General features: G+C 39.6%; 1 protein-coding gene and 2 gene segments (V, D, J or C); all 3 read right to left on the reverse strand.

Moving 5' to 3' along the window:
• Positions 1 to 15559, reverse strand: part of LOC136172319 (M1-specific T cell receptor alpha chain-like) — a 606661-nt gene that overhangs the window by 471350 nt on the left and 119752 nt on the right. The window lies entirely within an intron of this gene.
• The window catches only part of LOC136172318 (T cell receptor delta constant-like), a 424221-nt gene that overhangs the window by 384952 nt on the left and 23710 nt on the right, over positions 1 to 15559 (reverse strand).
• On the reverse strand, positions 3733 to 7688 carry LOC136172046 (T cell receptor delta variable 1-like). The segment is given in 3 exon segments: positions 3733 to 3900; positions 7003 to 7418; positions 7640 to 7688. Coding segments are annotated over 3 exon segments (633 nt in total).

The raw sequence follows: 15559 nt of genomic DNA on the forward strand, positions 1-15559 counted from the left end.
GTTCACTCCTGCTACATGCAGTGCGCTGGAGTCTGGTTCTCAAGGAAGGAAACTAGAAAGATTTAAATAAAGAACTCACCAAGTAAAGTCGAGTAAAGATGTAAAGGAACTTCAGAGATAACACCATGTAGATGTTTGGGAAGATAGCCTCACAGGAGTGTTTAAAGAATAATATCCCATCGTAGCCCTCAATTTCCCCAGCATACTATTAAATAAAAAACTTGCTAAAGCATTCAGCACTGTTAACTGATTAGTGGATGATTTCCTCATGTACTCATCCTAAGACTTTGTGTCTAGGTTTGGCATCTTCTCTTTCTAGTTCACTTTAGGTTCCAGTTTAAACCAGTAATGTCACCATCACTCAGATGTCCAGCCACCCTATTTTGAGTCCAAGTGCTTCTCCATAGTCCAGACCTTGCTCCTCAGGAGCCCCCTAAAATATTACACTCTGGCTGATAATAAAAGGTAAAGAAACATTTCACACTTAGGAAAGTTATGGTTCATTTCCCAAAGACTAAAAAAAAAAAACAAAAAGAAACAATAAAACCTATCTCATAAGATTTTGATATTTAAATTAGATGATGAATCTGAAATGCATACCACAGTGCCTGACATAAAATAAGCTCAAAAAATACTATCTTTCTTTTTTTCTAGTGAAGCCTGCCTTTTCTTCAATATCCAGAATCTGTGACTTGTTACTACCTTTTTTTTTTTTTCTTCCTCAACATTGGTTCAATGAGGGAAACTATAGGAAATTTATTTAATCACTTATTTTCTTTGAGACAGTCATTATTTTTCCCTGTCCTCTTGGGTCATATTCTCCTAGCTACATTAGTACATTCAGGGTGCTGAAAGGACACAGATGGAGCACTCAGAGGAAGTTTTATTTTCACTTACCTGATGAATAATAATATTATTTTTAGTATATTTATTAGATATTGAATATCAAATTTCTGAATTGGATCTCCAAGATTGCCCCATTCTTCTTGACTGTTTTCTTTACTGATTAATTTGTATGTGTTTTATATATTTTTTTTTATTTGAGTCCTTTTTCAGAAATATGCATTGGAAATATAGTTTAAAAGTCTGGCACATTGACTTTCCACCCTCTTAGCGTTGATATTCAGCACAGACATTTTAATATATGTCTTCATTTTCAAAAGAAGCTAGCTTTAAAGTTCTGTTTATTTTCTTAAACACTTTAAAAATACTTTCCCATTGTAACTTCTGTTGGTCTGGATCAACAGTCAGGTATCACTGTTTTTTCAAAGTTCTGATAGCTCTTATTTTTTCCAGTAAATTTATTATGTCTACTTTTAAAATTAATTTTTATTGGAGTATAGTTGCTTTACAACGTTAGTTTCTGTTGTACAGCAAATCAGTTATATGTATACATATATCCTCTCTTTTTCAGATTGTGCTCTGTATAGGTCATTATAGACTATTGAGTAGAGTTTCCTGTGTTATACAGAAGGTTCTCATTAGTTACCTATTTTATAGTAGATAGTAGTAGTGTGTATATGTAGTAGTAGTAGTATAGTGTATATGTGAATATACAGTGTATATGTGAATATATATGTGTATAGTAGTAGTGTGTATATGTAGTGGTAGTAGTATAGTGTATATGTGAATATACAGTGTATATGTGAATATATATGTGTATAGTAGTAGTGTGTATATGTAGTGGTAGTAGTATAGTGTATATGTGAATATACAGTGTATATGTGAATATATATGTGTATAGTAGTAGTGTGTATATGTGAATCCCAGTCTGCCAGTTTATCCCTCATATCTCTTTCCCCCTTTGGTAACCATAATTAGTTTTCTACATCCTGGATTCTATTTCTGTTTTGTAAACACCTTCATTTGTAAATACCACTTTTTAAAATGCCATCTGATAAAAGAGATATCAGAGGATATTTGTCTTTCTCTGTCTGACTTACTTTATTCAGTATGACAATCTTTAGGTCCACCCATGCCACTGCAAATGGCACTGTTTTGTTCCTTCCCATGGCTGAATAATATTCAATTGTATATATATGCTGTATTTTTTTTTTATCTATTATTCCATCATTGGACATTTAGGTTGCTTCCATGTCCATGCTACTGTAATTAGTGCTGCAATGAACATGAGGGTCCTTATATCTTTTCTGCTTGTATAGACTATTCCATCAACTCTAGCAACTGCCTGAGTTCTAACCTTTACATATAACTAACCTCTTATTCAACATTGCTGATGGTCTGCTTCCTGATTGTACCTTAAGTGACACAAAGTCTAAGAAGAAAGTACTAAGTAAATGATTTTCATAATGATTCCAGATAACTATATCCAGGTTTGTGATGTGAGTGTATTTTAGTGAAGCAGTCACTTTAAATTATTATGGAGCAAGTTTATAGCTTTAGACAAGTTTATACATGTTCTGTATGATTGATTTAAAGTCGATAGTTCAAGAGAAGAATGTATTAGTAGAAAGTTACTGTGGACACCTGCTTCCAAATAACATAGAAATATCTTTGATTTACTTGAAGATTTAACTACAAAGTTTAATGAAGGGAATATTTATAGATTTGCAGACAGGGTTAAGGAAAACAAAGAGATGGGAAGCATCAAGATACTAGCAAGAGCTGAAAGCCTGTATCAACCTGGGCAGTCAGAGGAAACTCTGAGTGAAAGGGGAGGCAAGAGCTGTGAAGTGGATCCACCAGAAAGGAGATGCAGGAGATAAGATGTGCTTTCCCAGTTCCAGCATCTACTGGCCTCCTGCTCAAATGGGGGACCCAAAGCAGTGGTGGGAAATTGGGGGACCAAAGGGAGGGAAAAACCACAGTGATTCCCTGTCTATTTCAGGCTCCAGTTCCTGCGGGGCAGGCCCACCTGGTTCCAGCTGTAGCCTGATGATCCACCTAGAAGGAGCTTTTATTTAGAATTAAATCTTCTGATCCAGACCACAGATGAAGCAACCACAGGACTACCATTTCTATTCTGGGATGTGCAGGTGTGCACTTCAACTGAGGTCCTGAAGCAGTGTGCTCTCTCTTATTAAGCTCTGGGGATTTTGTTCAACTTTTCCCATTACTTCAAGCACTGTGAGCTTAGGGAGAGCACAGAAGTACTTTGCAGAGTCTTCGAGCTATAAGGCTGAAATGATGAGGCTGATGGATTTATCTGCTTTCTGGAAGTTTACAGAATAGTGGCCATTCCTTGCATTCAGGTGTTCTGAATACTGATGAATAAGGAAATTCATCTCTCCACTGGGAAGCTGTTTATACCAAAAAATGGACTAGTAGTCCGTGGTCCAACTTAATTCATAGCGACAATTCAGGGTGACTGTCTGCCCCACTCGACTGGATACGGCTGTCTGGACTTGAGTTACTTTCTGGGCCAGACTGAATCCTATGGGGAAAAAAATCAGAAAACAGAGATGAAGTAGTAAATAAAATAGTGTGGGATTTAGACTAATTTAGGACCCAGAGACAAATCAAATTCAAATTATAAAATACTTCTTTTTCTCCAGTCCTCCAAGTGGACTTACCCTCCAAGTCCCTGTGAAGCATTACGTGCCTGTGTGCAGTCCTTTCACCCTGAACACTCACACCCATGCTTGGAAGCATCCCTACCAGAGAAGGTGAAGGCCAGGAACACCCAGAGCAGGCTGGAGAGCTGCATGAGGCATGGATTCCCCTGCACAGATGTGCTCAGCCCTGCCTCAAGCTGAGAATTCAGTGTCTCTGTCAGCCTGGCGGCACATTTACATAGTACCTGTGTGAATGTGTGACTCCTTCAGACAGGAAGTAGGGTTTGTCATGTTCATAGATCACATGGTCTTTTTCACAGATGGGAAAAACTTTTGGCTCACAGAAGTTTAATTTTCTTTCCCTGATTATTACGTTAGGTAGATCCTGAAAGCGTCAGGGAAAAGCAGTTAGTATTATATGTTTGAGGGCTTCCCTGATGGCTCAGATGGTAAAGAATATGCCTGCAGTTCAAGAGACCCTGGTTTGATCCCTGAGTTAAGAAGATCCCCTGGAGAAGGGAATGGCAACCCACTCCAGTGTTTTTGCTCAGAGAAGTCCATGGATAGAGGAGTCTGGTGGCCACAGTCTATGGGGTCCCAAAGAGCTGGACACAACTGAGCGACTTTCAGGAATGTTCAGGCCTGCTCACTGTTCTCTTTATTTTCTTTGTTCTCAGGAAAGTGAAAGAAAAAAACCTCCATTCCTCTTTTTTTCCTTTTCACTGCAGCAGGCTTCCTCGCAGTTTAACCCATGATCACTGGAGGGGAGCAGCGAGGCCAGTGTAAGCATCATAAGATGTTTGAGCAGGACACCAGCTGGCAGAACTTTAGCTTTCATTCTTGATTCATGCAGTGTGTTACAGCCTGATTCTCCGGGGGAAAAATAGAAAGATTTAGATAAAGGATTCATTTTCATGTTCATAAGAAGCTAGCTTGAAAGTGTTACTAGCTTGAACACTTTAAAAATGCTTTCCCTTGGTGATTTCTCTTGCATCTGATATGAAATCCCAGAATACAATATATCAATTTTCCCTGTTTATTGGCAAGATTATTTCCACTTAAATAGACCCTTGGATTTGCCTTCAATACCCTTTGAACTTCTGTCAAAATCACAGTGGTGGACTTGCAGAATGTCTTATTCACCTTGATGACTTTCCACATAGTATTGCTCCTATGTAAGGAGCTTGTTTTATAGGAAGTCAAGTATGGCAGTGAGTGAAGGTGCTTGTTATGAGCAAAAATGTTATGGAACGGGTAATGGAAAAGGTAGTTATAAATACTACCAACAATCATGTGGTCATTTGCAGTAACAAAGACTGTAATAGTCAGAAATGGAGTATTTCCTGCCATATCAGTAAACAAGGATGTCACAGTCATCAACAACTGTAGCCCAATGTGCGCTCCTGAGCCTAAGGGCACTCAGGAAGGAGAAGAATATCTGTGATCTAACAGCCATCAGAACTGCAGTCACTCCCTACCAGGAGCCTAAAGGATCTCAGGATGTAAAAAACACAGATACTGGCCTCAGGACAGCTGAGGTGAATAGTAAAAGAATGACTTCAGTGAGCCCAGACTCTTTCACCTTCCCATGCATAGAAAAGAGCTAGATTCCTTAACTTGAGATATCCATTTTTCTTTAATTAACAATAATCTTTTGATGTTCAGACTACCTGCACTTTGTTGCAAAACTTCTATACAACCTGGCTTCTCTGCTCACCTCCTTAGAGCATTTCTTTCAGGGTTACTTGAGATGCTATCTCCCAGACTTGAAGTCCTAAAAATTCCCACCAGATAAAACATAACTCTCAACTTCTGGTTGTGAATATATTTTAAGTTGATAGTAGTTATGACAATCTCTTTTTCAGTTTGATGTGAATATGTTTATGTATACAGTAATCATTTTTAAATCTCTCCCCCAATCGCCTGCCTATGGAAATGTATGATGTGCAAAATACAAGTTAATCTTGTATCTGATTGTATCTCAGTAGTTAAGATGCAGGATCCAATGGGACAGTGTGGGTGAGGTATAAAGGGAAAGAACACCCAAAAATGGATAAGTGAACTTGGTATCCCTTGAAGAGAGTATGGCAACCCACTCCGGTATTCTTGCCTGGAGAATCCCATGGACAGAGGAGTCTGGTAGGTTGCAGTACATAAGGTCATCAAGAGTTGGATGTGGCTGAAGCAACTTAGTACGCATGCACAAACCTGGTATACTCTTTTCAGGAGAAGGTTATGGTGATTTTGGTCGAATGGGAAATAATTGCATCGTATTAGCAAGAAGCATAGTTTTGCTGTTTTCTTTATTTGAAAGTGTGCTGTTAAAAGAGGTATAGATGGATGACCAGTTGACATAGAAAGTAATGGAATAGCTTTGTAGTATCTCTAAGTCGTGTCCGACTCTTTGCAACCCCATGGACTGTAGCTTACCAGGTTTTTCCATCCATGGGATTTTCCAGGCAAGTGTACTGGAATGGGTTGCCATTTCCTTCTCTAGGGGATCTTCCTGTACTAGGGATCGAACCCAGGTCTCCTGCATTGTAGGCAGACACTTTACCCTCTGAGCCAGCAGGGAAGCCCTTGTAGTGTCTGTGCTAGCTGGAAATCTATGACTCAGAATTTGTTTCTCTGTATTGTTCTGGGTTAGAGTTGGCCATAAAAATGATTGTGCAAGGTTTAGAAGGTAGTTTTCATGAAGTAGCCACATTTTTTTATGTCCTGCTGGTTGGTGCAGGGCTTCAGTCACTGTGCAACTCACATGTGTTGCTGCTCACCTGCTAGTTCATCTTATTGTTAACTTACAACTCCTTAACCTCCAACCAGATCTCCCATTTCGGGCCAAATGTGCATGTAGCATGATGGTAAATATCCACTTCTCCCGAAAGTCACCCATTACCATGAGATTGAAGGAGGCGAGAGACAGACAAGTTTTAATGTGTCTTTGTGGGTGCCAATTGTCCTCATGGGTTCTAGTATGTCCTTAAATGTCAGTTTTTCCATGCTTTTGACCATATCCAATTTTCCTTTCCAAACGACACTCTAGTTGATTTAAAGTAAATTTAGGCTCAGCACCAAATGCAAGATAACAGCTTTGTATAAATTCCTCCACCAACTCTAGCAATTGTCTGAGAGTTCTATTCCTTAAAATGAGTCTCTTATTCTGTATCACTGTGGTTCTACTTTTCTGATTGTGCCCTAACTGACACAAAACCTAAGAAGAAAAGATTAAGGAAATTATATTCGTGACAATTTCTGAAAATTAAACCCAGATTTATGATGTGAGATTTTTCAAGTGAAGTTGCCACATTAAATTATTATGGAGCAAGTTTTCAAATTTAGACAACTTTGCACATGTTCTGTATGATTGATATAAAATTTAAAAAAAATCAAGACTGAGAACGTATTACTAGAAAGTTAGTCTGGACATCTGTTCCTAAGCGACTTAAAAGGGGCTTCCAGACCACAGATTAAGCAACCACACAACTACCATTTCTGGTCTGGGATATGCAGGTGCATATTTCAGCTGGAGTTCTGCAGCAGGGAAGCTCTCTTTTATTAAACCCTGGGGTTTTTGTTTAGCTTTTCCCTTTACTTTAAGCACTGTGAGCTCCCAGAGAGCACAGAAATACTCTGCAGAATCTTCCAGCTCTAAGTCTGAAATGGTGAGGCTGATGGATTTACGAGCTTTCTGAAAATTTACAGAGTAGCGGCCATCCCTTGCGTTCTGGCCAGTAGAAACCTGACCAATAAGGTAAATCATCTCTCCATTGGGAAGCAGCTTGTACCAAAACATGTAGTAATAGCTCAAGGTTGCTCTATACCGACAGTTCAGGGTGACTGACTGGCCCAGTTGACCGGATATGACTGGCTGATCTTGAATAACGTTCTGTGCCACACCAGATCCTGTAGGGGGAAAAAAAAATCAGGAAACAGAGCTGAAGTAATGAACAAAATAATGTAGGAATTAGACTACCTTGGGGCCCAAAGAAAACCCAAATTGAAATCATAATAAGTATGCTTTTCCCCAACCCTCCTTTCCTCCCCAAGTCCCTGTGAAGCACCATGTGCCTGTGTGCGGACCTTTCACCCTGAACACTCGTACCCTTGTTTGGAAGCATCCCTACCAGAGAAGGTGAAGGCCAGGAACACCCAGAGCAAACTGGAGAGCGGCATGAGGCGTGGGTTCCCCTGCACAAATGTGCTCAATTCTGCCTCAAGCTGAGAGCTCAGTGTCTTTGAGAGCCTGGCAGCACATATACATACTACCCGGTACCTGCGTGACTCCCCCCAACGGGAAGTGGGGTTTGTCATGTTCATAGCCCACGTGGTCTGTGCACATGTGGGAAAAAATGTCTGGCTCACCACAAACTTTATTTTGTCTACTTGTCTCTCCTTGGTAATTGAGTTAGGCAAATCTTGAAAAGGAGTATGGAGAAAAAACAATTAGTATTAAAGGTATGAGCTGAGGGGAACTGAATTTTAAACAAGTTGAAAAATATTGATAATCATCAGTAAAATAATTTTACCAGCTCATTTAAGATAGAATGTAGTATAGGCTATGAACTCTTCTTGTAACTTACTTACTGGTCATTCATTTAGCCTTTGCTTACCTTTCCTCCATTCAGAACAATGACTTTTTTAAAACCCACAGGTTTTCAACTATCTTGGTGAAGAGCTATCTTATCCAAAATAATTATCTTTTTTTTCTTAACTGAGTTTTAGGGCTCTATTTAAATTTTTTAGTAAATAAAATTACTTTAACATGAAATGAAGAAACATCAGTTCTTCTGACTTTCAAAATCTATTCATTTGTATGTGTTTTTATGAAACTGTAACAGGAATAAAATATTGTTTTTTTGAAATCTGACATTGAATCTTATTTGTTAGACTTTGAGAAGGATCAGGATATTCAGTCTTGTTGCCTCTATGAGAATTGTACTTATTAGATCATGTGCCCGAGAATTGTACTGATGGCACTCAGAAAGCTATAAGATATTGATGAATAAAATTAAAGACAATGCAAGTAAATATAAAGATATTTCATGTTCATAGGTTTTAAGAATTAACAATGCTGAAATGTCCTCTGAACCAGAGCAATCTACAGATTTAATGCAATCGCTCTCAAAATAGTCATGGCATTTTTCACGCAACTAGAACAAATAATCCTAAAATTTTTATAGAACCACAAATTATCACAAATTACCACAAAAGACCACAAATTATCAAAGTAATTTTGAAAAAAAAATAACAAAGTTGAAGGTATCACACTTTCTGACTTCAAAATATGTTTCAAAGGTGTTACAATCTAAAATGTACATTGCTGGCCCAAACACAGAGATTCAGTCAATGGAACAGAATAGCGAGTCCAGATTTTAACCCTTGTATACATGGTCAATCAATCTATAACAAAGGAGGCAAGAACAAGCATTGGGGGAAAACTGCTTCTTCTATTAGTGGTGTTAGACAACTGGACAGCTACATGTTAAAGAATGAAATTAGAATATTTTCTCACAGCATATACTAAAATAAACTCAAAATGTATTAGAGACTTAAATATAAGATCTGAACTCATAAATTCTTAAAGAAAGTATAGGCAATATGCTTTATGACATTCATCTTTGCCATATTTTTGTATCTATTTCCTCAGGCAAGGAAAAAAGGAACAACACAGAAAATAGGACCTAATTAAATTATTTTGCACAGTGAAATAAACCATTCACACACACAAAAGGCAACCTATCAAATGGGAGAAGATATTTGGAAGTGATTGGTCAATAAGTGGTTAATGTCCAGAATATATAAAAAAACTTTGCACACAGTATCAAAACCACAGGCAGAGGGCATGAATAGGCATTTTCCCCAAAGAAACATACAGATGGCAAACAGACACATGAAAAGATGTTAAGCATCTCTAATCATCAGGTAAGTGCAAATCAAAACCAAAATCACCTCACTCCTACCAGAATACTATCATAACAAAAATGAAAAATAATTGAGTATTGTCAAGGATGTGACGAAAAGGGAAAACTTGTGTATTCTTGCTGGGAAAGTACACTGATGTAGCCTCTATTTAAAACAGCATGAAGATTCCCCAAAATAATAAAAATGTAACTGCTCTATGATTTGGGGCTTCCCAGATGGCTCAGTGATAAAGAATCCACCTTCAATGCAGGAGACACTTCAATTTCGATTCTTGGGTCAGGAAGATCTCCTGGAGTAGGAAGTGGCACCCCACTCCAGTAATCTTGCTGGGATAATTTCCAGAGACAGATGAGCCTGGCGCTCTATGTTTCCATGAGATTGCAAAGAGTCGGACATGACTGCAATGACTTAGCATGCACATGCATTATATGATTCATTGATTCCATTCCTGGGTATCTATCAGAAGAAAACAAAAACACTAATTCAGAAATATGTATGCACCCAAATGTTCACTGCAACATTAGTTCCAATAGTGAAGATATATATAAACAACCTCAATTTTCACTCATATGAAGGGATCTAGAAGATATATATGTGTGAGTGTGTGTGTTTTTGTGTGTGTGTGTATACAATGGAATGTTACTAACCATAAAAAAGAATAAAATTTTGCCGGTCAGGACAGCATGATAGACTTGTAGGATGCCGCACATAGTGAAATGTCAGATAGAGAAAGACAAATACTGTATGCTTTCACTTTTATATGAAATCTAAAAAGCAAAACAAGTTAACAAATACAACAAAACAGAAACAGACTCAGACATATAGGCAACAAACTATTGGTTACTGAAGGGGAAAGGGTGGGTGTAGGGGTGAAATAGATGAAGGGGATTAAGAGGTAGAAACTTCCACTTACAAAATAAATAAATTAAAACTAAGTAATGTGCAGTGAAGGGAAAGAATCCATCTTGCTAAGAACTTGACTGTAGCCAGTGAAACTGATTTTAGACTTCTTGCATCCAGAACTGAAAGAGAATAAATTTGTTTCAAATGATCAATTCATGTATGAACACTGAACAGTTATTTTCTGTTTGCTTTGCCCCAGTCATAGGATAAAATGTGAGTATTTGCAATTTGCAAATGTGAGTAATTGCAATTGTGAGTTATTTGTATTTGCTATTATGGTAAGGCGAATTTGAATATTCTTGAGACACCCAACTAAATTGGATAACATCTTTATTAGAGTTATTTTCGCTCCTTTTAGATCCTTCCACTTTTTATCGTTTTAGAGTCCCTCATATCGTGTTTAAATATTTACTTTAAATCTGTCGCCTTATCTAGATATTCTCCTAGCTACAAGTCAGAGGTTGTAGTGTAGAAGGAGATATAGGAGATATTCAGAAGGGAAAAGACCAAATCCCAAATTTGTTGGGCCAAAAAGTGTTTGTGGTTAAAACTGTACCAGTGTAGGTAAGAAATACTAAACAGTGCAGATATCTGGTAAGGGTGTCACGGTGTGACTGTGGCTGGAGGAGGGGCTGAGTCCCGGGAGGGTTCGTGTAGAGGCCGCAGGTGCCTGGGGAGCACTCCGCTGCGCAGCACAGAAGTAAGTGCCTGAGTCAGTGGTCTGCGAAGAGGAGACTGCAGTGAGCTGCGGCGTTCTGTAGGGACTGTCACCGCGTTTAAGCTTCCATCCTGCTCTGTCTCTGAAGGAATGTAAAACAGACGGATGAGGCTGCCCCCAGGGTTCTAACGGAACCACTACACATTGTCTGTGAGGGTGGAGAAATTACACCGCAGGGTAGAGTTGGCTCCTTCCTGTAGACTCAGGGCTGGGGAACTCTGCGCTACATCCACCCCTCTCACACCTGATGAGAAAGAACAGTCGTAGGAGAGGGTCACAGTAGTATAGTGTAAGTCACTCAGTCATGTCCCACTCTTTGTGACTCCATGGACTATATACAGCTCATGGAATTCTCCAGGCCAGAATACTGAGTGGCAGCCTTTCCCTTCTCCAGGGGATCTTCCCAACCGAGGGATCGAACCCACATCTCCCTCATTGCAGGCGATTCTTCACCAGCTGAGCCACAGAGCTCCAGCAAAACCCTGAAAGTGCCCTCAGAAAGAGAAATTAAGGAATCAATATCATTCACCATTGCAACAAAAAGAACAACATATCTAGGAATAAACCTATTTAAGGAAACAAAATACCTGTATTCAGAAAACTATAAGATACTGATGAAAGAAATTAAAGATGACATAAACAGATGTAGAGATATTCCATGTTCCTGGCTGGGAATAATCAATATCATGAAATGACTATACTACCAAATGCAATCTAGGGATTCAATGTGATCTCTATGAAATTACCAGTGGCTTTTTTTCACAGAACTAGAACAAAAAATTTCACAATTCATATGGAAACACAAAAGACCCTGAATAGCCAAAGCAGTCTTGAGAAAGAAGAATGGAGCTGGAGGAATTAACCTTCCTGACTTCAGACTATACTACAAAAGCTATAGTCATCAAGACAGTATGGTACTGGCAGAAAAACAGACCAATGGAAAAAGATAGAGAACCCAGAGATAAACCCACACACCCATGGTACCTTATTTTTGACAGAGGAGGCAAGAATATACAATGGGGCAAAGACAGCCTCTTCAATAAGTGGTCGTGGGAAAACTTGACAGCAGTGTACAAAAGAATGAAATTAGATCATTACCTAATGCCATACACAAAGATAAACTCAAAATGGATTAAAGATCTAAATGTAAGACCAGAAACTATTAAACTCTTACAGGAGAACATGGGCAGAACATTTGATGATATAAATCAAAGCAAGATCTTCTATGACCCACCTCCTAGAGTAATGGAAGTAAAAACAAAAACAATTGGGACCTAATTAAACTTAAAAGCTTTTTCACAACAAAGGAAACTACAAGCAAGGTGAAAAGACAACCCTCATAATGGGAGTAAATAATAGCAAGGGAAACAATTGATAAATAATTAATTTCCAAAATATACAAGAAGCTCATACAACTCAATACCAAAAAAAAAAAAAAACCCTATCAAAAAGTGGGAAAGGGACTTGAAGAGACATTTCTCCAAAGAAGACATACAGATGGCTAACAAGCACATGAAAAGATGCTCAACGTCACTCGTTATCAGAGAAATGCAAATCAAAACTACAATGAGATACCACCTCACACCAGTCAGAACGGCCATCATCAAAAAGTCTACAAACGATAAATGCTGGAGAGTATATGGAGAAAAGGGAATGCTCTTGTATTGCTGGTGGAAATGTAAATTGATACAGCCACTATGGAAGAAGGTATGGAAACTCCTTAAAAAGCTAGGAATAAAATGACCATATGACCCAGAAATCCCACTCCTAGGCATAGACCCTGAGGAAACCAAAATTGAAGAAGACACATGTACCCCAATGTTCACTGTAGCTCTATTTATAATAGCTAGAACATGGACGCAACCTAGCTGTCCATTGACAGATGAATGGATAAAGAAGCTGGTACCATATATACAATGGAATAGTACTCAGCCATAAAAAGGAATGCATTTGAATCTGTTCTAATGAGGTGTACGAAACTATAGCTCATTATATAGAGTGGAGTAAGTCAGAAAGAGAGATATAAATATTGTCTACTGACACATATATGGAATCTGAAGAGATGGCACTGATGAATTTATTTTCAGGGTAGCAGTGGAGAAAGAGACATAGAGAACAGACCTATGGACAAGGCAGGAGAAGAGGAGGGAGAAGGGGAGGCGTATGGACAGAGTAACATAGAAACGGACAGCGCCGTGTGTGAGAGAGGGCCAGGGGAGTGTGCTGTGAGACTCAGAGCAGGGCTGAGGGAGCAGGGAGCTCAGACGGGGGCTCTGAGAGGGCTGAGGGAGCAGGAGCTCAGACGGGGGCTCTGAGACGGGCTGAGGGAGCAGGGAGCTCAGACGGGGCTCTGAGAGGGCTGAGGGAGCAGGGAGCTCAGACTGGGGGGGGGGGAGGGGGTGGCTCTGAGACGGGCTGAGGGAGCAGGGAGCTCAGACGGGGGCTCTGAGACGGGCTGAGGGAGCAGGGAGGGAGACGGGAGGGAGCTCAGACGGGGACTCTGAGACGGGCTGAGGGAGCAGGGAGCTCAGACGGGGCTTTGAGAAGGGCTGAGGGAGCAGGAGCTCAGACGGGGGCTCTGAGACGGGCTGAGGGAGCAGGGAGCTCAGACTGGGGGGGGGGGGTGGCTCTGAGACGGGCTGAGGGAGCAGGGAGCTCAGACGGGGGCTCTGAGACGGGCTGAGGGAGCAGAGAGGGAGACGGGAGGGAGCTCAGACGGGGACTCTGAGACGGGCTGAGGGAGCAGGGAGCTCAGACGGGGCTCTGAGAAGGGCTGAGGGCGGGAGGGAGACGGGAGGGAGGTCTGGGGGGCGGGGGGAGCGGTACATGGGTGTGCTATGGCTGATTCTTGTTGCTATGAAAGAAAACCACAAAATTCTGTAAGGCAATTATCCTTCAGTTAAACAAAATAATAAAAAGAATTATATCTATCATCTTTTAGATCTTACAAGAAACAGGTGGCAAAGAAAAAAAAAAGATTTGTTGCTGGAGAGGCACATATGGGTTTGTGGGAATATTAACTATTTTTTAAGATGAGAAAGCTTGAATATTTTAAATGCTGGGAGGGAATTAGCAAGAAAATCTTAAAGAGTCAGACCAAAGTTTGTGTGATCAGTGGACTGAAGTGCCAGAGAATTCAGACAGAATACTGTGGGTAAAGCATTTGGGCAGAGGGGTACCATTTCAAAGTAAGAGAGACACCTTTTTTATTATTATGGGAGAGAAGGTAAACTATATGTGTAAAACAGGAATGTTTTACCTAGGATGCAGAAAGTTGAGGAGGATTCATTTAATGATATAAATTGTCTTTATTGTCACCTACCATGACTCATCAAATGTGGTCGGTTGGCTATTTTAGGAGAGTACAGAGTCAAAGGAGATATAAATGATATATTATAGAAACATGAAAAAGTTTTCATTCACCATTTCATTTACCATTGATGTTAAAAGCCACAAATATATGGAGGCAAACTTCAGTAAGACTGTATGATTCATATGACTGGATGGGGTAATTTTGTCTTCTAGGGAGTATGGTTTAAGTATGTAAGAGTGGGAAGCATAGACATGTGTTGGTTTGAGGGATGTAATGAGGTTAAGGTGTCCTCAAGGTTTGCCATGTGGGAGGTTTCCAGTCCACCTGCATATCCAGCGTCACAAACCAGCTCTCATTCATCAGTGCACAGGTCAAAAGCACCCTGTGGTCAAGCTGTGGCCCATCTGCTGAATGTTCCTTGTATGTCAGGAACAGTAATAACAGGTGAGATTAAAGAATAGTGTGGAATGGCCCCTATCCTTGAGGAACTTGTACTAGTAAAGCATCAAAAACCAAACAATATTCATAACATTGTAAATATTGCTATTACAAAATTGTGTACAAAATACTAAAAGAGGAAGAAGACAAATAAATATAAGGTGGAAAATCTTTTAAAAAGTAAATGTGACATTTACTGAGTCCTGAAGGTTGAGTAGGCTTTTGCAAACTTGAGAGAAGAATAATATATATGAGAAGAAAATATTAAAATGAGTTCATTATGTCTGATGTTTAGAAATCTTGGGGTAGTGTTGGGGATGAGGATGAAAACTTCCTGGAAGTAATATTGTAGATGGCCACAGAAACCTTCATTTTCATTTGTGGGTCATCGTGAGCTATAGAAGGTCTTGAAATAGAATAGCAATCTAAACCAAATGTGTGTTTTACAATGATTACTTTAGAGAGTTTGGAGTGGTAGGAGCTCATGGGTAAAGGATATATTTAAGAAGTTATTCCAACCAGCTTGGTGAGAGATTATAAGAACCTGAACCAGGATAGTAACAAGGCAACTAAAAAGAGGTGGTTGAATGCGAGAGATATTTAGAAGACAGGATTGATGTGACTTCATGTATCAGTCAACTTTGGCTAGCATAAGACTCAGTACAAAGAACCTCACAATCTCAGTGGCTCACAGGAACAAAGCTTAATGAATGGTCCGCTGTGTGTTACTTGTGGGTCAGCTGCCATTTC

Source organism: Muntiacus reevesi, chromosome 7 (genome assembly GCF_963930625.1).
Source record: "Muntiacus reevesi chromosome 7, mMunRee1.1, whole genome shotgun sequence".
NCBI classification, from domain to species: domain Eukaryota; kingdom Metazoa; phylum Chordata; class Mammalia; order Artiodactyla; family Cervidae; genus Muntiacus; species Muntiacus reevesi.